Genomic DNA, 24,648 nt, shown 5'->3' with positions numbered 1-24,648 from the left:
CTAGCTCTGAGATAACTAAATGTTTACAGTGAATTTCTAATTAACTGTTGGAGTATTATCTGCACATCTTGTTTTCATGTTTTCTTGGCTCAATCAGAATAGTTTATAGAGTTACTTAATGATAGAGATCTCATTTACTTTTATTTTCCTATGCAACATGTCATCAAGGAAGAGGCCTTTTTTCCTACTTCTTTTGAGACAGTCCTGACCAGCGGTTTCACATATTAAGATTTAGGTTTTGTTCTCTCTGTGTTTTGGAATAATCAGATTCTGTCTTTTTTTTTAATTGATTTTGTCCTCTCTCTGCCTAAGTCATTATTCTTTCTCTCTGAATTTAGTTGAGAAATTCATCTGTCCTATAATGAGTTAAATTTAGAAATCTAGTTCCCTGGTTAATCACTTTTCTATTCTCATGTCAAGGAAAGGTGTTACTCTTGAAGGAAGCATGTGGACACCAGCAAGTCAGGTCTAGTATCTTTATACCACCGAGCTATCTTTCAAGGATATCTGGCTTGTTTTGTTATCCATAGTCTGGTCCACTGTCTGTAATCTTGCAGGTGGACTCAAGTAATGAACATTTCTTAGTCAGAAGAGAAAAGGAAGGGGTTGTTACTAACCGCTCACTCCCAATTTTCCGTCAGTCATGTTGTCCTCATCCGCATGATGCTGTCTACTCTATAACCTATCTCATTGTTTTCCCTACCTACCCAACTCTGGTCTTTGTTCTCTTGTACTTCCCCAAACTCTACGAATGCTAGTAATCACTATCCCATGGTCTTTGGTCATTGAGAAAGACCAATGACCCAATTTATTGCTTACTGCTACCCTAACTAATAAATTGATCATGCACAGACTATTTTCTTTTAGTTTACCTATCCTTTTCAAATGTAACTGTTTAAACTAGATTAAATATAAATCAATCTTCACAGCTTCCTATGATTTGGTATGAAATGAGCATCTTACCAGAAACTTACAATGTAGCAGTAAATTGAGATTACAAAATAATCAGCTAAATGCATAATTAGTAAAATAAACATTTTTTACAATTTACACTTTATTTTACAATATATTTCAATAGATAAATTATAGCTGTCACAACTGCCATTACTGTTAGTGGAGAAGATTTCAATTATGTAAGAAAAGTAATTCTAGATAAAATAAATTTTACTTAAGTATTAATATTGATTTCACATGAGAATTGGAATTTAAAGGATCATCAGAGGAAGGCCAAGAAAGTTTTCATAAAAGTGACCAGGAACAGGTATGTAAAAATGATATTCAAATTTCAGATATATTACTTCAGTAAAAGGGCCTTTTGTGCTAGTTTTATTGGAAGTTTTTCACAATTTAGTATACTTTTACATGCGTTTTTAATTGTTTAAAAAAACAATGCAAGTTTCAGTGAACAGATAATACCCCTTTTTACACTACAAATATAGCAGTACTTAATCTGAAAATGGATACTTTTAGAAATGGTCATCTAGTGAAATATGTCCATTATGAATGCTAGGAAAATAATTATGTTGCTGTTCCCTAATTTCCCCCTATAAATTAAATGAAGACTATTATCTGTAAGAGGTATTATGAATATTTATATTTTTCATAAGGTTCCTAAATAATTCAGCTTCTAGGTAGTTAGGTGACATAGTGGAAAGAGTCAAGAAGACCTGAGTTTGAACGCAAGCTAGCTGTATGATTCACCTAACTTCTCTTAGCCTGTCTCCTCATTTGTAAAATAATTATAAGTAAAGCTTTTTGCACAAAATGGTTGTGAGGATGCCATGAGATAACGTATATAAAGTGCTGTGACAACCTTAAAGTGCTACCCAAATGTCAGCTGTGGTTATTATTTTTAAGTTTTTGTTATTTTACAGTGCTGTTACGTATTTTTATGGGACAAAGTACAGAAGGAAGCAGATGGTCTTGATGTCCTCACTCAGTCATCTGACACAGCTACAAAGGATTATGATTTACCTCCCTTAAACTATAAGAATGTTTTATTATTGATTGAACAACTTAGTGTTGATTGTAAAGGTAAGAATATTCTTAAATTACCTAACAAAATACCAGTGTTAAACAGAAACCAAAGATGTGGGTATATACAAGAAGATACCCTGAAGTCCTATTTCATTGACTCATAGTAAAATAGATTTGACTTTGGATTCTTGGAGGCTCTGACATTGGATTCTAATCTCTGACAGGCCTTGCCAAGGTGAAAGGGATTGTGGTGGCTTCAGGGTGATGAATTTTTCAGCCACAGAAGATGACCTTCTATTTCTTTCAACTCAAAAAGAGTTATTAAGTATCAACCATGTGCCATATACACAAAATTTAGATAAGACACAGTCGTTGTCCTCATTGAGTGTGCAATCTAGTAGGGGGATATAGCCTACATAGATAACTCTAATATTAAAAATATATATGTATACTTGAGGAGTATAGTCATTCTGCTATGTGAGGTTCAAAGTGGGAAAGAACATTAACTATCAAGAATCAAAATAACCTCTTTGTGAAGGTAGCATTTGAGTTGAGTTTTAAAGGATGGGTATGAATTCAGTAGGTGTAGATCATGGGAGTGTAAGGGGAAGAACCAAGCATTTTGGAATTTCAGTTTCTTCATCTATAAAATACCTTATTTCACAGGATTGTTGTGAGCCTATATGTGCTGTATTACTACATGTGAGTTATTAATATTGAATGCTAGGACAAAGTATATAAATTTTATTTGCTGGGTTGACAATAGAGAACCATTAAAGAGACTGACATGACTAGATGCATAAAGATATCAGGCAGTGATCACTTTCATGGAGAGAATAGCCAAAATATTCAAATATTTCACTAACTGGCCAAAAATGTCAACAATCTCACAAACGTTCTGCCTAATTTTTATAATCCTTCTGTCAGCATGGCATATAGGGTAGTGTACTGGACATAAAGTCATGAATACCTAGGTTCAGATTCTGCCTTATACACCTGCTACCTGTGTCAATCTCAACAAGTCCTTTAACTTCCCTGTGCCTCAGTTTCTTCTTTTGCTTTCAATCTTCGAGCTTATGATTTCCCTTACTGTCAGCTTCACCACCCACTATGATAAGTGTGTCTACCTGTAGCAACCCTGTTCTCTCCTTGCTGCTTTAATTCTGCTAAACACTGAAATGTATGAAGAACTGAAAGTTGCCAAGGGAAACTTGATAACCAAGCCTCTTGAATTTGTAACTTCATATAACACACATTTGTAACTCTGGATTAGGTCTAAATTTGCCTATGTATTTCTCTGCAGAATAAAGTGCCTGGGTTTTGTGGCAGCTTTTTTTCCTTAATGCTCGGATGATTTTTTTCATTTTCTTCTGGTGTCTCAGCTACATTTTGGTTAAAGTAACCAAAAGTCTGTCCACTGAATAAATGAGGATGGATGTTATTGTATGAATATTACATACAGATTTATATTATAAGTCCCTAAGGAAGAAGCAGTGTTTACCTATAACTATTTAGGGTAAAATGTATTTATGATACTTCTAAAATAATTCAGTATATTTAGAATATATAGATATTAAATGTATAATCCACTTTATTAACCTTATTCGTCCCCCCCAGAGTACACATCAGAATGTTTAATTTTCACGTATATTTTTCTCACATTTTGAAGAATTCTGAGGTTTCAAATGATTTTTTCTAAAGTTATGTGTAACTTAGAGATTCTTTTTAATTGTCCACAATGCCCACAAGAAAATAGGTTATTTTCAAATTCAATGTAAATCTTTTGACAAAATAATATTTTGGTATATCCTTAGGATTTATATGTGGAATCTGAATTCTAAGTATAGTGCTACTTTTAAAATACTCATATTTTACTGCAGATTTTAAAATACTCATATTTATTTACTCGTGTTTTTCTCTGTACAGATCTTATTAGCCTTTTGAAAATTCAGGATGCAGTTCTTAGATTTGGACAATCAATAGAACTTAAAAAAGGACACTGTACACTACTCACCAGAAAAGTTAAGAGTTTAGAAAACAAGATCACTGGACTACAGGAAGAATTATCAGAATCAAGAGAAATGAAATCCCAGTTAGAGCATCAAAAAGCAGAATGGGACAGAGAACTCTGTAGTCTCAGGTATCTAACTCGTGAGTTTCAATAAAGACTTCAAAGCATTTCTCTTATGTTGAAGCATTCTGAGAGAGGATTTGAGGTTGGGAAGGCAAAAATGACACATCTTTAAAATAATAATATAATGAGCCCTACTTAATCCTTTTTATTATGTGAACATCCATTAGAGATGCATTTTTCGTGAACTTTCAAAACTATAACACAATTGGAATTTTTTTTTTTCAAAATGAAGTAAAAGTCAACTCTGAATAATCATTAGTAATGAGAAAATGGATGAGGGAAATGTAGAAATCATTCCCACACCTTATTTTAGTCAGGAATTTTTTCTTCATTTCCCTCTAAACATTTTTTTAGTATTTTATTTTTGTTTTTCCACATTTACATGTAAAAACAATTTTTAGCATTCGTTTTTAGAACTTTAGTTCCAAAGTCTCCCTTCCTCACTCCCCAACCCCCCTCATTGAGAAGGCAGGCAGTTCAAAATAACTCATCCACGTATGGTCATATAAAACATATCCATAATAGTCATGTTGTGAAAGAAAACATTGACAAAATAAAACTGAAGAAAATAAAGTAAAAAAAAAAGTATGCTTCAATCTTTATTGAGACACCATCAATTCTTTCTCTGGGGATGGGTAGCATTTTCATCCTAAGTCCTTCGGAGTTGTCTTGGATGATTGTATTGCTGAGAATAGCTAAGTTTTTCACTGCTGTTTTTCACAATATTGTTGTTATTTTGTACACAACATATTTCATGTTGCATCAGCACATGAAAGTCTTTCCAGGTTTTTTGAAAGCATCCTGCTCATCATTTCTTATAGGACAATAGTATTCCATCATAATCACATGCCACAATTTGTTCAACTATACCCCAATTGATGGGTATTCCCTCAGTTTCTGATTTTTTGACCCCCAAAAAGAGCTGCTATAAATATTTTTGTATATCACTCTCATTTCTCTTTGCCATTTTCCCTCTACTTCTCTTATTTGATTTTCAAAATCCTTTTTGAGCTCTTCTATGGCCTGAGACCAATTCATATTTTTCTTGGAGACTTTGGATGTAGGAGCTTTGACTTTGTTGTCTTCTTCTGGGTATATGTTTTGATTTTCCTTCTCACCAAAGTAAGTGTTATGGTCTTAGTTTTTTTCCATTGTTTACTAATTTTCCCAGCCTATGTTTTGACTTTTAACACTTTGTTAAAGTAGGGCTCTGCTTCCAGGGTGGAAGTCATACTGTCCCAAGCTTCAGGGGTTTTGTGCAGCTGTTTTCACAGATATTTCTAGGGACCTGTAAGTTTTCAATTCTTCCAAGTAGTATGATCTAAGGATAAGTGTTTACTACTCTCCTTGTGTGTGCTATGTGTGTGCTATGATCTGTAAGCAACCATAACCGCTCTTTTCTACCCTGGAACTGTAAGGAAGGTCCCTCCTCCACTGTGGCTGCAAGCTCAGCTATGCTACTGCTCCTCCTGCCCTAGGACTGCCACCCAGGACTGTGACCCAGATCCAGTATGGGCAAAGCAACAGAGGTCTGCCTCAGGGTTAGCAAAAAGGCCTCTATTTGAACAGTTCTTGGACCCCCTTACCCTTTGCAGGCTGAGAGCTCTAGAGGCAACTGCTGTTGCTGCTGATTAAGTCAGTCCCAAGGCCTGCTCCTGATTTCCTGGAACTGGGGCTGGTCTGTACTGGCGCATTCTGTGCTGGACTATGCTCCTCTCTCATTCTGGTGCAACAGACCTTTCCTGCCCACCTTCCAAGTTGTGTTGGGCTGGAAATTTTTTTCACTCCATCTTTTTGTGGGTTCTGCTGCTCTAGAATTTGTTTAATCATTTTTCAAAGTGATTTGAAGTGATTTGGAAGAGAGCTCAGGCGATGGCTCCACCATCTTGCCTCTGCCTCTCCCTCTAAACTTTTTATCAGAGTCATTCAGATGTATCAAAACTCAGGAATTTCCTCTAGCTCCTCTTTAGTACAGTTCAGTAAAGTTTTAAAGCCAAAAAGGCAGGCAGGAAAGGAGGGAAGTAGGTGGGCGTATGTATCCAATTTATGGAATGTTTCTCCATTGAATATAGAAAGCCAAAGCACCCAAAAAACTATATTATACATTTTTGATAGAAGTTTAATGCCCTGGAGTAGCCTGGGTAGAGAAATGGCTTCATGTCTCATTTCTGACCCATCCTGACTGTGTGAGCCTTAAACAAGTGATATAAATCCTCAATAACCCCATGAACTATCTAAGGCTCAAAATTGCAGAGCAGGGACCAATCTGCATCAGTAGAGGGAGATTCCTGATAGTGAGTTCCCTACACAGATCCAGTTCTCTTCAAATTAATATTCTTTTCCTTTAATGGTCCAGTTGAATATAATTAAATGGCATTATGCTACTTATTTCTATTGAACTGTGATTTTTAAAAAAGCAATTTTAATCTAGGTTTACGCTGAAGCAAGAGGAAGTAAAGCGAGTGACTGCAGAAATGCTATTTGAAAAAATAAGAGAACAGTTAAGAAGAAAAGAAGAACAATATAGTAAAGAAGTGGAGCTAAAACAGCAACTTGAATTCACTCTTAGAACTCTGGACCTTGAACTGAAAAGAGTAAGAAATAATTTGAAACTGGCAAACTGGAATTTAAAAGTCAATATTTCCATCTTTTCTTAGTTAAGAATCTTTATGGGTTCCCTGGGAGGGCAGGTGAATACTGTGAAGTCTTTTTAATCCTAAAAAAGGACTATGGTATTTATGTCTAGTATAACTAAGTTGGGTTTAGTCATTCATAAAATGTATTCATAAAGAAAAATAAAGAAAAAATCCCTTATTTTAGCATTTGAATGTAAAATTACAGGCTAAATAGGCATGGTAAGGGTAAGATGGAGCTAGTACTTTTTGAAGTGTCTCACAGAGAATCAGTATGGTATAGCAGATAGATCTCCCCTCAAATTGAGGAAGACCTGGGTTCATGTGTTGCAACTGACACATCCTGACTATATGACCCTTGGCAAGTCATTTCATCTGAGCCTAAGCCAGATGTTTCAAACTCTCCAAAAACTGCCCACAAAACACAGAACTGGGGGGATCTGTTTGACATCACTGCTCTGTCCCCAGTCTAAGACTATAAGTTGCAGAGAACTTCTCTACCTTGGCAGAGGGAGTTTCCTTACCTGAAAAATCTCTAGGCTAATGACATTTCAGGTTCAGTCCCTTTCTCTGTTCCTTATATTCCACTTTACCACACACCCTTCAGTCTTTCAGAAAAGTTTATTATTCTCTAGCATCTTTACCTCTTCCTTATGCAATTAAAATTATCCAAGCCTTTCTAAATGGAAGAAAGGCAAAGTCTTAATAGGTCAGAACACTGAACTGAATCCACTAAAAAGATGAAATTCAGTAAGAATTGAGGTAAAGTTTATAATTAGGCACAAAAAATTAGTTTCACAAGTATAAGTTGGGGGAAATATGATTAGATAGCATTTTGCCTGAAAAGTTGTAGGAGTCTTAGTGAGCTCTAAGCTTAATTGACTCAGTGCTGTTATTTGGCAACCAAAAAGCTGATGTAATTTTGCATTGCATTAAGAGAAGCATAGCTTCCAAAACTGAGAAGGTAAAAATATTTCTGTACTCAAACTTAATCAGATTTAGCCTGTACCATTTTATTCATTTGTGTCTACCACAGAATTATAGTAGCTAGTGAGCAGAGAAGGAATAAAAGCATGTACAACAAGAATAAATTTCACTTAGATTTCTAAAAGAAGGCTCTATACATGGCAAGGATTCATTCATTCACATTCATCATTGCTCAGCATGATAGAAAAACACAAGTTCATCAAATGCCAAATTTAGGATTATTATTTTCTTTTTTTTTTCAACAGTGGTTTGAATTAAATCATTCAGGTTGTTTGCCCTTAGTAATCCTTTGGTGTCTGGGCGCTGGAGTGCTTCATTTAATTCAGTTGCTGCCTATTCATACCTTTCTCCTGTCTTTATAGAAGGGATCTCATAGAATGAGGCTCCGGAGCTTTTTGATATAGCTGTTTCCACCAGTCCTGAATGGGGACAAATGCTCCTGGACCACTTTTACTCTGATAGAAATGCAAAATTAACTTTTTATATTCTGACATCAATAATGCTTTCAATATTCCTTTAAACTTTCATGGTTAGGGTTAGGTTATCATCTACTGATCCCACTCTGGGCCTCACTTTTCCCATCCCTAAAATGACAGGTTTGGACTAGATAACCTCTAAAAGTTCTAAATCAGTGATGCTCTGAAAATGCTACAGATCTATCAGAGAATAGACTGTTCTCAAGATGTACACTAAGAAATTCTAAGACTGTTATCACTTCATTAGTCTGCAGCTAAGATAGTCGTACCAGGACAATGACACTAACTGTAGGACAACTAATCTTCAACACCTAGGTGGAAATTAGCTATTGGAAAAGAGTGCTAGATTTGGAGTCTGAAGAGACCTGGATTCAGATACTGCTTGTAATGCTTACTAGGTGTATCAATGAGCAGGTTATTTAATAACCTCTCCTAACCTAAGTCCTAATCTGTAAAATGGCGAGAATAATATGAATATTTCCCTCATAAGGGTGTTTGGAAGGCTTATGTCAGATAATGTCTTGGAAGTACTTTGCAAAGTACTTTAAAAGGCCTCTGTAAATATTAGGTGCTGTTATTTTTATCATAACACCATGCATAGCCAGTGTGGGATTCAATGGATACAACAAAGGAAATAAAATATGCTGAAAGGCAGTCAGATTTGGGGACTTAAAAATACAGGATTTATAAAATATACTCATATATCATATAGTGAAATGCCTATCTGTTTTGAGCACTGAATAGCTGAAGTACGTATCCTCTGAATGATGTAGCACTTTTAAGATATGTTCTTTCAGAAAATTGAGTCTGACAGAAATGTGAAATAGGTGAAACCCACTCAATTTCTGTTCTCTTTGAATACATTAGGATTCTTGGCCCTTGGGGTTTATTTCTAATTACGAAGCAAAAATCAGAATGCATAATTTTATTTTGAGTAGCAATTTTTTTCCTGTTCATTGTGTTTAGGTTCCTAATAGCAATGAAAAAGAAAAATATCTGCTGCATAGAAATCAAACCCTACAGGATGAAGTTGCTGTATTTAAACTGGAGTTAGACACAGTAAAAATTAAGGATCAAGAAAAAGAAAGCCAATATACAGAAGAAAATGAAGTTTTAAAAGAAAAGAATGATGAGCTTCAAAAGGAATTAAAACTGAATGAAGAAGCATTAACAAAAACAATATCCCAGTACAGTGGACAAGTAAATGTTCTGACAACTGAGAATGCAATCCTGAACTCTAAATTGGAGAATGAAAAACAAAACAGAGACAGATTAGAGACAGAAATTGAATCATACCGTTCCCGTCTGACTTCTGCTATTTGTGATCATGAACAAAGTCAGACATCAAAACTGGACCTTGAACATAGCTTTCAGCGAGAACGAGATGAGTGGCTTCGTTTACAGGACAAACTAAATTATGACTTGTCTAGTCTAAGAGAGAAGAATGGTGTCCTTTCTCAAGAACTCTCTAAAGCTGAAAGTAATGCCAATAGTTTAGAAAATGAGCTACACCATGTATGTGATTCTCTCAGAGAAAAGACACTCATTTTAGAAAGCATACAGAGAGAATTAAACCAGGCCCAATATAAAGTAAAGGAACTGGAACACACAAATCAAATGGAAAAGGAAAAACTGAACAAATGTATCATCAAATATGAATCTATCCAAGAAAGATTAGCCCAAATCCAGGGTGAAAATATGTTGCTTCGGCAACAGCGTGAAGATTCCCAAAAAGAAGAAACCTTTAAAGAAAGGGTATTGAGAGATGCCCAGGTACAGTTTATTGATCTCTTCAATAAACTTCATGCTGATATGGAAAAACAAGTTCTTATGGTAGAATGCAGAAATAAAGAGTTAATCAGTGAATGTAAATACTTAAAAGATCAAATGTGTAAATATGAAAATGAGAAAGCAGAAAGAGGTAGGTCTTTAAAAAATATCATTTGATAAGCATTTAACTTTTTTGAAATGAAATTCAAAGTAATTTTGATCAAGGTAAATTAGAAATTTGAATTTTCAGCAGGCAGATGATGTTATTAACTTTAATTGTAAAAATTCTGACATGTAAGAAAGGAGAATGAGGAAGCAATAACACATTAAAAATCAACCTGATATCCATCTTTAAGTAGAATGACTCACTTTGCTTAAAAATATTATGTAACCCATGAAATTTTAAAGGCAGAAGGTTGGTTTAATAAAGGTAGATGGAATTAATCACTTCTAAATAAATACTGATATAGTTATAATTCTAATAATATTCCATTTTAATATTCAATAGAATAAATTATTTGAAATTATAAAACTTAAGATAAATCATGAAAAATTATGCTAGTGATAATGTAACAGTTCATATCTGAATTGAGATACTGTGGGATATTATAGTTACCCTTTTCATAATCATTTAAACAGCTTATCAGTCTGAGTAGTTTTAATTCAAACTACTTTGAACTAATTTTAGAAATATTAAACACTGGATCATATTGTAATGAAATTCCAAACACTAGCGACTACTCTCCTTTAAAATTTAGGACAGTAATTCTGTTCAAAGAGATCATGATTGTGCATCAAGCATTCATTTTTTTTCGTGTGTGTGGTAATAAAGCCATTTAAAAAAGCAAACAAACGTGTTTTTGCTTTCCTACTACATATTTTTTATTTGTCTTAGTATTTTTTCACTGTTTTACTAAAACCTCTTGCTTAATGTCCAAAATTGCAGGTTCTGGGATCTCTACCTTTCATTTGTTGAAGATAGATAGCTTTTAACAGTCTAATAGCAATTCTCATTATCTGTGATTTTTCATATATGCAGTGGGTGGCAGGACTACCAAGTATTGTACTGGGTAACCATTTCATATATAAAATGTTTTTAAATTTTATTTTTCATGTATATGATTATGTGTTTGAATCTAGTCATTTCATACTAGAATATGGTTTATTTGTAGGAATCCAATTAATTATGCCAATTTTTCCTTTCATGATTTTATATCAGCTTCTTTTAGCTTAGGTTTCCTTTAAAAAGTTGTTCTGGACTTTAGTTAAATTTACTTTTACAAGATACTCTTATCTAAGCAGATGGAAAATTTTTAATTCCTTTTGCTTTCTAGCTTCATTTGGTATTAATAATATGTACAATAATTTACTTTGCTCTTTAGTGAAAATGAACTGGATGTTTTATATCTGTAAATACATATACAAGTGTGTATATGTGTATATGTACATATACATGTATGTTTGTACATGTTTATACATGCACAAATGTGTATGGAGATATTCCTGCTAGGTTAGAGAATGAAATTAAATAATGTGGGTTCCCTTTAGCTGTGACCTTGCACCATACTCTCTATACATAAGTGAGAGAACTACCAAATTTTCTATACTTTCCCCTTTTTTTGTTCCATTGATTGCAACCACGAGTATAATTCCTATCCTAACAGAAAAAGGAACTGCTTTGAAGGCTTGGCAAGGACAGTTGAAGATGTGAATAGAAGCTAGCAATCCCCCCACCCCAATCCTATTTTTTTTTTTGCTTTCAGCAAATCAAATCAGTCACTTTAAGTTCTTTAATGAACCCTGACAAGCGTATCAGTGCATAAGATTATTCTTCAGGGGAACTATGAGAGGAAGGAAAATGCAACTTGTTCTTATAGATGTCTTTATTCTTATAAGGGCCTGTGCAAAGAAATAAGGTAGTTAACTTTTCTGAAAAATGGAAAGGAAAAAACCCTAATGTTTCTATCGAGTATAGGAAGCTATATATTCTTCCCTCCCCCATTCCGCCACCATCCATGTTGCAAATAAAAAGAAATTATCCCCTATGTGGCTTTGGAGATGTTATAATTTTCAAAAAGAAGGAATAGGGAAATCAGACTGAACGTGTAGGAAGATAGCATTTGATCCATGCTGAATGGAGGGTGAGTGGTGTAGTCAAAAGAGCATTGTAGTCTCAAGAACTAAGTTCCAATCCTTTTCTCTATTAATTACTAAGTTTATGACCTTGAGTAACTCTTTGGGGCTTAGTTTCCTCATGTGCAAAATGAGGTGGTTGAATTAAATAGTCTCTAAGACTTTGTCTAGTTCTAAATCTATGATAACTATGAATATGTTTATGAAATTAAGTTACATGTGATGAAAGTATATTTACTTTATATGACCTAACATTGATTTATGAAATCAGTAATAGAAATAATTGGGACATATTTCTATCAGGATACAGTAAGAAAGCTTCAACAAGAACTTGCTGATTCCAAAAAAAACCAACCTGTGACAGAAGCTTCACTAGAGGCTACATCACTTTTTCGAAATGATTTAGAAGATGTGAAAAAACTACAGAACGAAACAGATCAGACCAAAAGTAAAGTATGTATGCAAAAAGTCAGTAACTTGTCACTGATTAATGGAAAGTGTTTTCAGTGTAACATTTATTTTTTATCAATACCATATATTTCCTGAACACTGTGCCTGTCATTTAAACTGATTTAGAACAAAACCTATAACCTCCACCATTTGTACTTTTAAATTGGGATAATTGTATTCACTCTTTAGGCAGTTGACAATTTTGTTTATTTCTCCTCACACAAGGAATGAAGTGTTTTTCAAAGTAACAATAACTATATCATTTCTATCATACTTTATGATTAGAAAGCCCTTCACATATATTATCTCATTTAATCACCAAACAGCTCTGTGAAGTAGAAATAGCCATGAGATAAAACAGGAAAGAGAAACACCATGAAGGGATAATTTACAGGGATAATAAATGACAAATCAGATAAGAGAAACAGGATCCTATGTTGCAGTGAAGTCAGAGACTAAGAAGAAAGGTTTTTGGGTATGGATAGAACTTCTGCCTATTGACAATGCAATTTCAGTAGAGTAGTATGGAGGTAATCCAGATTTCATGGAAAGAAAGGAAAGCACTATGTTATTTGCATAGAGAGCTAGCCTCAGAATCAGGAAAACATGGGTTCAAATCCCAACTCTGACACAGATGACTTTGTGATCCTGGGCAAGCCTTGTAAACTCTTGGTGCCCTAAGCCATTCCCTAAGACTCTGAGAGCTGCAGATTCTAAATTGCAGGCTGGGCACAGGGCCTGTCTGTTCCCTATACCAATTAAATCACAGATACAGACCAAATAAATAAGCAAACAATCATAAATAAATAGATGCATGAAATGGGAATAAGAGATGAAGAAATGGCAACTGTGAGATAGTCATTCATTGGAGAAGTTTTGGAAGCAAAGAGGTGAAGGAAAAGGAATCTAGAAAAGGCAGCAGATTTCAGTAGAATGAGGAGGGTTCTTTCTTCCTTTGTAAGATAGAGAAGACCACTGGAGAAGGGAGAAGTTAAAAACCTTGAAAGGAAGTTGACAAAGGGATAGATCATTAGCCTGGCTCATAATCTACAGCAGTAGGTAGCACTCAAGAAGATTAACGAAATATGAATTTATACAGATCTTACTTAGCTAAATACAAAGAGATTTGGAGAACAGTTTTATAGCCTCACGTAAGAACGCACACCCCCCTGCCACACATATATATAGTAGCCTAACATAAGAACATACACACACATGTGTATATATACATATATACATATAAATATGTATGTGTGTGTGTGTGTGTGTGTGTGTGTGTGTGTGTGTATATATATAAAGGCAATTGGGGTTTAGTGACTTGCCTAGGATCACACAACTAGTAAGTGACAAGTGTTTTGGTCTGAGGCGAGATTTGAACTCAGGTCCTCCTGACTTCAGGGCTGGTGTTCTATCCACTGCGCCACCTAGCTGCCCTCCCCCATATACATATATATATACATACACATTTCAAGATAGGAATGCTTAGAACATGGGCCAGGTGTTGCAACATGGGGTAATAGGGATGAGGAGACCATTTACATTGTCTCTAGAGCAAGGGAGAAGGCCATTGTTCCTCCAGTGTGTATTGGCAAACTCGGCCCACATTCTATGCATTCCTATGCATTTCAATCATTTTAAAATTTATTCACATTATTAGTGTAACCTATATTGAAATCAAATGAGAACTTTCACTGATCCAAATCTCAAAAAAGAAATAGTTTGTAGTGAAATCAGAGGAAAGTATGTCTTTTTTAAAGTAAGATCAATTTTTCCATATTTGTTTTGATTTTATAAACTGTGCTTAAACTGATATTTATAGCTGGATCCGGAGTTAATGAAAAGTATCCATTTTTAAAATGCCAGTTCTTTTCTTGTAACATTTCTCTTTGTAAAACTGTTTTCAAAGATTAATACTGAAAAGGAAAAATTACAGAAACTCATTGAGATAAAGCAATCTCTGGAAAATCGTGTAGAACAAGAAATGAAGAGAAATGATGAATTACACAAAGACCTCAGTGGGTAAGATCCTTTTTGTTGCAGGCTGTTTCAACCACACATTAAGTAAGCAAAGACTTAACTATTTTGTCAAGTCCTAACTACAACTTCATTTTATACATTAACACTTGGATAATTATAGCATATATAATTCTAAGTGAACAAAGATTTTTTCATTTTCATTTTATTAACTAAATGATTGCTGAAAATCAAATCTTCTGACCTGCATCTTTGAAGTTATAGTAAAATGCTGTGTAGCACCTTTATCTTAAAATATGTTTTCCAGTAAAAGAGGTAATGGAGGGACACAAATAATGTGTGCAAATAAGAATGTGATAAGTGCTTAAGAATGCTCCAAAGAAAATCCAATCAAGGACTCATCATTTGTGTTTTGTGAACTAAGGGCATTTAAATACTTGACCAACTAATTTACACAGATCTACAATTAAAAAAAAAACAAAGGTACAAAACCTCACCATAAAACTTTTCCAAATAAATTTACTTATCATTTAACTTTTGGGTTATATTACTGGAAGATATCCCCCTTTCTACAAATATTACAGTGTAACCAGAAATCTTTTTGGGAAATATTCTACAATGAAGAGATACTAATGCAGAGCCTATGATGAATATACATCTTTTGAAATAGAGATGAAATGATTAGTGAGGCTAGTGTTACTTTGGTTTTATTTTAACTAAATATTGTCCGATTTGAGTTGGGTGACCTTAAGAAATTGTTTTAGACTTATTTTCTTCTCTATGCCTGAAAATAATTTAAGGCAATGGGTCAAAAACAATACTTTTTAAGTGTATAATATTTAAGCTATAAAGAGTTTGATCGAAATATTCTGTTCATTCTCACAGATTTAAAAAACTATTGAAAACAACACAAAAGAAATTAAGAGAATACGAAAAAGGAGATGTTTATGAGGAGAGATGGATGCAAACACATTCTGAAATGGATAGACAAATTAATAAGTTAAAAAATAAGGTAATCCTTAATATTGGAAAATGTAAAGTGTCTTATCTTTATATTCCTTTTGAGATAGTTATATATGTAGGTGGTCATTGGACACAGTACCCATGGGAAGATTTACATCTTCTCCATGGAAGGCAGCACTTTCTATCTAAGGCTTAGTCACACAATTCTTGCTTTTCTCAGGGTCTCAGTGGACAACCTTGGAGACTATGTCTCCCTGAAAATTTTGGGATCCAGTGACTTTCTATATAGATTTGTATATTAGAAATTTTTCCTCTACTCCCATTATAAAATTCATATCAAATTGAATATATCTAAATATATTGTGTTAAAAGCACTTCTCAAGTATTTCAAAACATTGTTAGGTTGGAGAAATATTAGACTTGTTTTCCTCATGAATAGAAGTGGCAAAGACACAAATTTAGGTTTGATGTAAAGAAAAACTTTCTAGCAATTAGAGTGATCTCAAAGGGAATGGGTGGTTTGAAAAACCAAATGCTGGAAAGCCTTTTAGGGGTCAGTATTTGCAGGGCCTCTTAGAACCTCTGATCTCCCTCTGACACTCTTCTTCTGTAATCCTAAAGATGAAAAAAAAATCCCCCCAAAAGGAGGACTAATAGGCAGAAATAATTTGCAAATCACTTGTTCTTTAAGAGATTTTAAAATGACAAAGAACAAATAAAGCAACAGTTTGATTGCAAGGTGATCACTGCTAATATTTTTTTTTCAAATTTATTTATTTATTTTTAGTTTTCAACATCCACTTCCATAAGTTTTTTTTTTCTTTTAGGCAGTTGGGGTTAAGTGACTTGCCCAGGGTCACACAACTAGTAAGTGTCAAGTGTTTGGTCTGAGGCCGGATTTGAATTCAGGTCCTCCTGACTTCAGGGCTGGTGCTCTATCCACTGCGCCACCTGGCTGCCCTGATAAGCTTTTGAGTTTTAAATTTTCTCCCTCTCTCTCCTCTCTCTCCTCCCCAAAATGGCATGCAATCCGATATAGGCTCTACATATACATTCATATTAAACATATTTTCACATTAGTCATGTTGTAAAGAAGAATTGGGAACAATGGGAAGAACTCGGAGGAAGAAGAAACAAAACAAAACAACAAAAAAGAGCAAATAGAATGCTTCAATTTGCATCCAGACTCCATAGTTCTTTCTGTGGATGTGGATAGCATTTTCCATTATGAATTTTTTGGAATTATCTTAGATTTCCTGAGAAGAGCCAAGTCTATGAAAGTTAGTCATTGCACAATGTGGTTATTACTGTGTACCATGTTCTCCTGGTTCTGCTCACTTCACTCAGCATAAGTTCATATAAGTCTTTCCAGGTTTTTTTGAAGTCTGCCTATTCATCATTTCTTATAGCACAATAATATTCCATTACATTCATGTACCACAACTTGTTCAACCATTCCTCATTGATGGGCATCACCTCAATTTCCAGTTCTTGGACACCACAAAAAGAGATGCATAAATATTTTTGTACATGTGGGTTCTTTTCCCATCTTTATGATTGTCAAAGGGTATGCACAGTTATATAGCCCTTTGGGCATAGTTCCAAATTGAATGGTTGAATCTGTTCACAACTCCACCAACAATGCCTTAGTGTTCCAATTTTCCCACAACTTCTCCAACATTTATAATTTTCCTGTTTTTTTTTTCATGTTAGCCAACCTGATAGATGTGATGTGGTACCTCAGAGTCATTTTAATTTGCATTTCTCTAATCCCTACTGATTCAGAACATTTTTCATATGACTATAGATAGCTTCAGTTTCTTCACCTAAAAACTGCCTGTTTATGTGTTTTGAGACCACTGCTAATATTAAGAAACATAATACAACACAGGGTTAAAAGGACTTAGAAGATGTTCATTTCATTCCACCAGTAAGTGGGTGAAAACTATTCTTTTGCAGTATACTCTCTGCATTGCTTTTTCTATTTTAGGGAAGCAAAGATTGCCCATGTGCTGGAAGAATAATAAATTGACTAATTCATTTGAAGCTACTACTCTTTTTTTTTAAGTTTCTAGTATTTGATGATATCGAGACATTTCCCCAATTCTAACACCTTAGGCCACCACAAGTTGGAGGAAAGTCCTAAAGAGGTTTTGAAAAACATCCCAAGTGTTCAAGTGAGATAACATTGGCAAACCGTAAAGTCCTATGATGCTAACTAGTAGTTTTAGTACTTTTTTTCTATAATGACAAGTGACTCCTTAGAAACATCTTACTACTATTAGTTTTCCTAGTTGATATCTGCTGTCTTGCCTTTCTCATCAATATTTATCTAAAAGAATTAACTTCTTAACATTTATTGAGTTTTTGCCCTTTGGAACTCGGTGGTGTCACACTTTTTTATTTATCACTTATTTTAGTCAGTCATCTAACTCCTGGGCCTGAAGGAAAACAGATAGAAGTCCTGCTAAGGTTGTTGGATTGTTTTGTTAATGCACTTGGGGAACAGGAATGGGTCCATTACACAATAGAAGCTCTGTTAAATGTTGTGTATTCCCTGGGCACTATCACCATAGTTACATAGATGAAAAAGACATGATTTTCTTTGGCTCTGAAATTGAGCATCTCACCATGTGACATTCAAATTAGCATAAATTTATTTACTTTCTCAGTAAAGTCTATCATCATAGAAGCAGTGTTCTCATTAGGATGATAAAAAGGAATCTCATTTCTTTCAAAATTCCTTTTAAGATCTATTGTTGCAGTAGGCCTAGCATAACCTAAGAAGTATTTGTTGATCTACTATGAATTTTATAGATATCTGCTCACTCTACTAAAAGCTGGTCAGGAAAGACAGGTGAAAAAATTAGAGAACACAGAAGATGATATGGGATCAAGTACTAAATGTGGATGATACAGACTATAAGAGCTAGTAATATAATTCCATGGTTTCTCCTTTTAGTCTTGTTTTTGATTTGTCAATTTACCTAAATAACCACTTTAGGAAATATATTATACAGCTATAATATAAGATAATGATACATTTAGTTACATCTGAATTAAAAATTATTTAATCTTAAGAGGTTTAAATTAGTATTTAAGTTGAAAGAACTTAATTTTACTTGTGTGATTTGCTAAACTGATATTTTATACAAACAGATTGAAAACCTTACACAACAATTGGAAGCAGCATCTTCAAAATGTAAACAGTATAAATCAATTAATCAAAGTCTTCAAGAAGAGTTATTTTCTATGAAAATCTTACAAAAGAATTGTGCCAAGCTGCAAGGGAATAAAAGACAATTGGAAGAAGAAGTCGTCAATCTTAGGCATCATTTGGAAATCACTAAGCAAGAACGCAGTCAAATAGCACAATACAAACGTGAGATTGAAGAAAGAGCAAGGAAGGTGACTGTTGAAAAACTAAAAAAAAGGCAACCTATTCTTATAGGTTATTTTATCACTACTATGCTTTTCAAATATTTCTATGTAAATGAAAGTTTAGGATTTTTTCCCTGTTCTAAATCCAGTATATATATATATATATATATGTATATATATATATTTTAAATATTCTCCCTCTGCCTTCTTACAGGATTTGAAATCATTACTGAAAGTAACCATATATACTTTCAATTGAAGTGACTTTTTTTGGGTGGGAGGGGCATTTTTTCTATGATTATTTGTTCGTTTGCTAGGTAGTTGGGGTTAAGTGACTTACCCAGAGTCACAAAGCTAGTAAGTGTCAAATGTCTGAGGCTGGATTTGAACTCAGGACCTCCTGACTTCAGGGCCAGTACTCTATCCACATCAATTGAGTTTTTAAAAAATAATTTGCATAATTACAAAAAATTGAAGGTCAAGGGTTTTTTTTTTTACTCCTACCAATATTTTCATTGTAACAAAATATTCGTGAAGATTCTGTAGATAAAATTTTTTTTAGAATTATACCTATTATTTTTATAATGATCCTAATATTAGCACTAGGATAAGAACTAGTGAACTAACATCCAATAGAAATAGGTTGTTTTTTTTAGTTCAAATTTAATTCAGCTGACCTTGATAATGAATACTTTCAAAGTTAGAATCTGTTTTTAGAAATTCAGAATTGCTCTCTGAATCACTGACAAAAATTAAAATGAAACCTAATAGAATATGATAACAAACATCCTATAATTTTCAGAATAGAGTTGGGTTTTTTGTTGCATTTTTTTTTGTTTACTTCATTATTTGTTTTCCATTTGGTGTAGATACAAGCAGCATCTCAAGAGAACTTAGAACAATTAAGAGAAAATAACAGTGCTTCCCTAAGAAACCAAATGGAGCAACGAATTAGAGATCTGGAATCCGAACTCTCCAAAATGAAAAATTCACGTCAAGAGTCTGCTGAAGCAGAGCTAGAGAGATACAGACAGCTTTATTCTGAAGAATTAAAACTCAGAAGATCATTGTCAAACAAATTACACAGGTAAGCCCAAACAGGGACACATAAGAAAATAGTACTTAAACTTATCAGATTGCTTTTAAGGTTTTCCATTTTGAATTTAGCGAATCCTTAATGGACTGATCTATGACTTCATCGGGAAGTGGGGGTTAGCTGTAGAGACTATACTTTTATAAACATTGGTAAACCAAATATTTTTTAAAATGTTAACTAGGTACAAAAGTATGCAGTGAGGTATATTGGAAAGATAGTACTCTGGCTTTAGAGGCAGAGGACCTGGCTTCAAATCTTGCCTCTGGTGCTTACTATTGTATGGCCTTGAGCAAGTCACTTAACCTCCCAGGGTCTCAGTTTCCTCATCTTTAAAATGAGGGTGTTTGATTAGGTGGCTTCTCTTTCAGTCCTCAATCTACGATGCTATGAAAATTATTTATTTTTAAGTGTCTTATTTGTATGCAATATTATTTCTTTTTACTGTATGCTACAGATTAGTCCTTCCAGGATGAAGTTAAATATTTTGAAAATTAGAATAACATTATTCTCATTTCACCAAATGACAGTATTAAAAGGTTTTAAGTGTTTCTGAAAATGTATAACAGGATCATAGCAATATATAACACATTGTAAATAACCTTCTAATGGTGACAACCACGACTGAAGGACTTGGGGCCATCCTGGTGACCCTCAGCAAGTCAAACCATTCCCTTCAATTCATTACTGTCCCAGCCCTTCTGTTTTCTATATATGTGAAAGCTCATTGTGAGAGTTATTGGAGGGGAAAAGAAAGAAAGGAAACAGGGGCAGCTAGGTGGTGCAGTGGATAGAGCACTGGCCCTGAAGTCAGGAAGACCTGAGTTCAAATCCGGCCTCAGACCAAACACTTGACACTTACTAGCTGTGTGACCTTGGGCAAGTCACTTAACCCCAATTGCCTAAAAACAAAAAAAAAAGAAAGAAGGGAAATAATACAGAAGGGTTTAAATTAGAGTCTTGGATAGCCAAAAGATGTTATCTGTTTAAAAAAAAGAGATGGAGCAATCTTCCTTGCCATATATGACAATGGTGACAATGGTGGGTAGGTATTGTGGGCTGGCTATACAGTTGAGAGTCTCAGGACTTTTTTAGCCTCAAGTGAGTCACCTCCTTTCCCCCCTAGAAACTGCATCCCTGGGTCCTTTGGCTGCTATCTGGGTCCAGGTGGAAAGACTGCAAAGGCATTGCCTAGAATAATCACTCAGATTTGAACAACTTTAAAACAACTTTACTAATTTCCAATACAATTTTATAGAATACAAGTGCTTTTAATGGCTTCCTGAAAGATGAGCTTAGTAAGGAACCCCAGATTTGCAAGTATCTTTTGTGGTTTGGTTTATTTTGTTTTTAATTTTCCCAGGATAGTCTGACAACCTTTTTCTTCACTCAATTTCTTTATACTATTTATTTGGAAAGGACTGTAATGGAAGTAACTCAATTATCCAAAAACTTTAATAACATATTTTTGAATTGTTTTCAGAGTTAAGAAACTACTCAGGGAAAAATTACAATTATGATAGCATTAATAAAAACACCCACCATTTAAAATATTTTTGAAAATATTTATTTAACCATTTATGTGCTTTTAAATGTTCACAGAAATAGTGAGAGGCTAACTGAGGTGAGTCACCGACTCCAGAAAGAAAAACAAAAGAATAAAATTTTAATCAACAGTTTTACTGCAAGTCCAGTTCTGGAGCCACCACATGTTGGGAATGTTAATACCAGTATGCTCCTCAGTAGAAATCTAATTCCAAGAGGAAATTTAGTATATTCTACTGGAAATACCATGTCTTCAGAAAGCAGAGTGGAGGCCTACTTGGCAAGGGTTAGTCATTTAGAATTTTTTTCATCCTTTATGTTAAAGATGTAATGTAAATTGCTTATCTTAATGAAATTTCCTGCTTTAGTATTTTTGAATGTATCATTTGATTTTTGTGATCTATTAAAATGAAGGTAGTCCTTTTATGTAATGATAATTTAAAATGATAGATGAGTTTTAATTTTTTTAGGCCCATGACTATCATATTTACTAATCTGATAACTTCTCAGTTATACTTATACTTCTTTTTATAAAATTTATGAAACCTTGACAAGTGGCATTCATATAAGGATTCTTTAAATTGAATATTATTTTCTCACCAACCAATAATTAAAGAGGCTGTATCTCCTCTGATTTATTTTTCCCATGTAATGACGTCCTAACACTTAAAACAAAGTCTTTCTGTGATTCTTCTTTGTTTTTTTTTTAAGAATTTCTTAAAGCAAACACATGTATAAACACAAAAAAACCCCTCTTCTTTTTAGAGTATCCTAGAGAAATCTTTTGCAAAGCAATGCCATGTAATATGGGTAATTATCTTTAGCTTTTTAATTCATATTTGTATAAAGGTTTTCTTAAACTAAGTATATAACCTTAAGAGGTATTGTATATCTGTTGCATCTTTATTTAAAATATGCCCATTTCTAAGCACTTCCCAGCACTGACACAATAAATGTAATGCTGTCAACATTAGGTTCAGCAAATTTTGGATTTTTTAAAGACACTGCTAAAGTGCCCTCAAAAATGTATATATTGAATGAATTAATCAATCAATTGATAAAGATTAAAGGATTAAGCTTTATGGGTCTATATCTTCTAAGCATCTGGGTGATATTGATAGATAAATAAATTTGTCTTCCCTATGAAGCATTTAATTAAAATGTTCATTTTAGTTTTTTTAATAAATTTATTTATTTTTAGTTTTCAATATTTACTTCCACAAGGTTTTGAGTTCCAAATTTTCACCCCATCTCACCCCTCCCCCCACCCCAAGATGGCATGCATTCTGAATACCCCATCCCCTACTCTGCCTTCCCTTCTATCTCTCCCCCACTTCTCTTATCCCCTTCCCCTTCTATTTCCCTGTAGGGCAGGATAGATTTCTGTATGCCATTTCCTATATTTCTTATTTCTCAGTTGCATGTGAAAACATTTTTTTTAAACATGTGTTTTTAAAACTCTGGGTTCCAAATTTTCTCCCTTCCTCCCTCCCTACCGACCCTCATTGAAAAGGAAAGCAACTCAATATAGGCTATATATGTGCAGTTATGCAAAACACTTCCATAGTAGACATGCTGTGAAAAACTAACTCTATTTCCCTTAATCCTATCCCGCCCCCCTCATCTATTCTATTCTTTCTTTTGACCCTGTCCCTCCTCAGAAGTATTTGCTTCTGATTACCCCCTTTCCCAATCTGCCCTCCTTTCTATCATCCCCCTACTGTCTTGTCCCCTTCCCCTCCCCCATTTTCCTGTAGGGTAAGACAGATTTGCATACCCAATTGAGTGTGTATGTTATTACCTCCTTAAGTCAAATCCTATGAGAATAAGATTCATTGGTTCCCTCTCACCTTACCCCATTTCCCCTCCACTGTAAGAGCCTTTTCTTTTGTTTTTTGTTTTTTTTTGTGTGTGAGATAATTTACCCCGTTCTACCTCTCCCTTTCTTCTTCTCTAGTATAATCCTGTCTCATCCCTTAATTTTATTCTCCAGATATGACCCCTTCATCTTCAACTCACCCTGTGTCCTCTATCTATCTATCTATCTATCTATCTATCTATCTATCTATCTATCTATCTATCTATCTATACACTTATTATGTGTGTATATATACACATATATATATATATGTATATATACATACATACATATATTTTTTCCCCTCCAACTACCCTAATACTGACAAAGGTCTCATGAGTTACAAATATCATCTTTCCATGCAGGAATGTAAACAGTTCAACCTTAATAAGTCTCTTAGGATTTCTCTTTCGTGTTTACCTCTTCATGTTCCACTTGAGTCTTGTATTGGAAAGTCAAATTTTCTATTCAGCTCTGGTCTTTTCATCAAGAATGCTTGAAAGTCCTCTGTTTCACTAAATGACCTTTTTTTCCCCTGAAGGATTATACTCAGTTTTGCTGGGTAGGTAATTCTTGGTTGTAATCCTATCTCCTTTGCCCTCCAGAATATTATGTTCCATGCCCTGAGGTCCCTTAATGTAGAAACTGCTAAATCTTGTGTTATCCTGATTGTGTTTCCACAAAACTTGAATTGTTTCTTTCTGGCTGCTTATAATATTTTCTCCTTGACCTGGGAACTCTGGAATTTGGCTACAATATTCCTAGAAGTTTTCCTTTGGGGATCTCTTTCAGGAGGAGATCAGTGGATTCTTTCAATTTCTATTTTGTCCTCTAGTTCTAAAATATCAGGGCAGTTTTCCTTGATCATTTCTTGAAAGGTGATGTCTAGGCTCTTTTTTTGATCATGGCTTTCACATAGTCCAATAATTTTTAAATTCTCTCTCCTGCATCTATTTTCCAGGTCAGTTGTTTTTCCAATCAGATATTTCACATTGTTTTCTAATTTTTTGTTCTTTTGGATTTGTTTTACAATGTCTTGATTTCTCATAAAGTCATGCTTCCAATTGCTCTATTCTAATTTTTAAGGAAGTATTTTCTTGGTAATTTTTCGAACTTCCTTTTCCATTTGGCCAATTTTGCTTTTTAGGGCATTCTTCTCCTCATTGGCTTTTTGGACCTCTTTTGCCATTTGGGTTAGGCAATTTTTTAAGGTGTTATTTTCTTCAGTATTTTTTGGGGTCTTCTTTATCAAGTTGTTGACTTGTTTTTCATGA

General features: G+C 34.1%; 1 protein-coding gene across 1 annotated transcript in view; it reads left to right on the top strand.

Moving 5' to 3' along the window:
* The window catches only part of LOC114038069 (ankyrin repeat domain-containing protein 26-like), a 121,319-nt gene that overhangs the window by 52,156 nt on the left and 44,515 nt on the right, over window positions 1–24,648 (top strand). The window contains 11 exon segments of the mRNA XM_027855175.1: window positions 1,858–2,034; window positions 3,904–4,117; window positions 6,543–6,705; window positions 9,174–10,128; window positions 12,388–12,563; window positions 14,467–14,579; window positions 15,420–15,546; window positions 18,657–18,923; window positions 18,925–18,948; window positions 19,748–19,965; window positions 21,574–21,802. Of these exon segments, the coding sequence (XP_027710976.1) occupies window positions 1,858–2,034; window positions 3,904–4,117; window positions 6,543–6,705; window positions 9,174–10,128; window positions 12,388–12,563; window positions 14,467–14,579; window positions 15,420–15,546; window positions 18,657–18,923; window positions 18,925–18,948; window positions 19,748–19,965; window positions 21,574–21,802 (2,663 nt within the window).

Source organism: Vombatus ursinus, unplaced genomic scaffold (genome assembly GCF_900497805.2).
Source record: "Vombatus ursinus unplaced genomic scaffold, bare-nosed wombat genome assembly UNPS02010788.1, whole genome shotgun sequence".
Classification (NCBI taxonomy): domain Eukaryota; kingdom Metazoa; phylum Chordata; class Mammalia; order Diprotodontia; family Vombatidae; genus Vombatus; species Vombatus ursinus.
The sequence above is the reverse complement of the archived record's forward strand: the minus strand, read 5'-3'. Positions and strand labels throughout refer to the sequence as shown.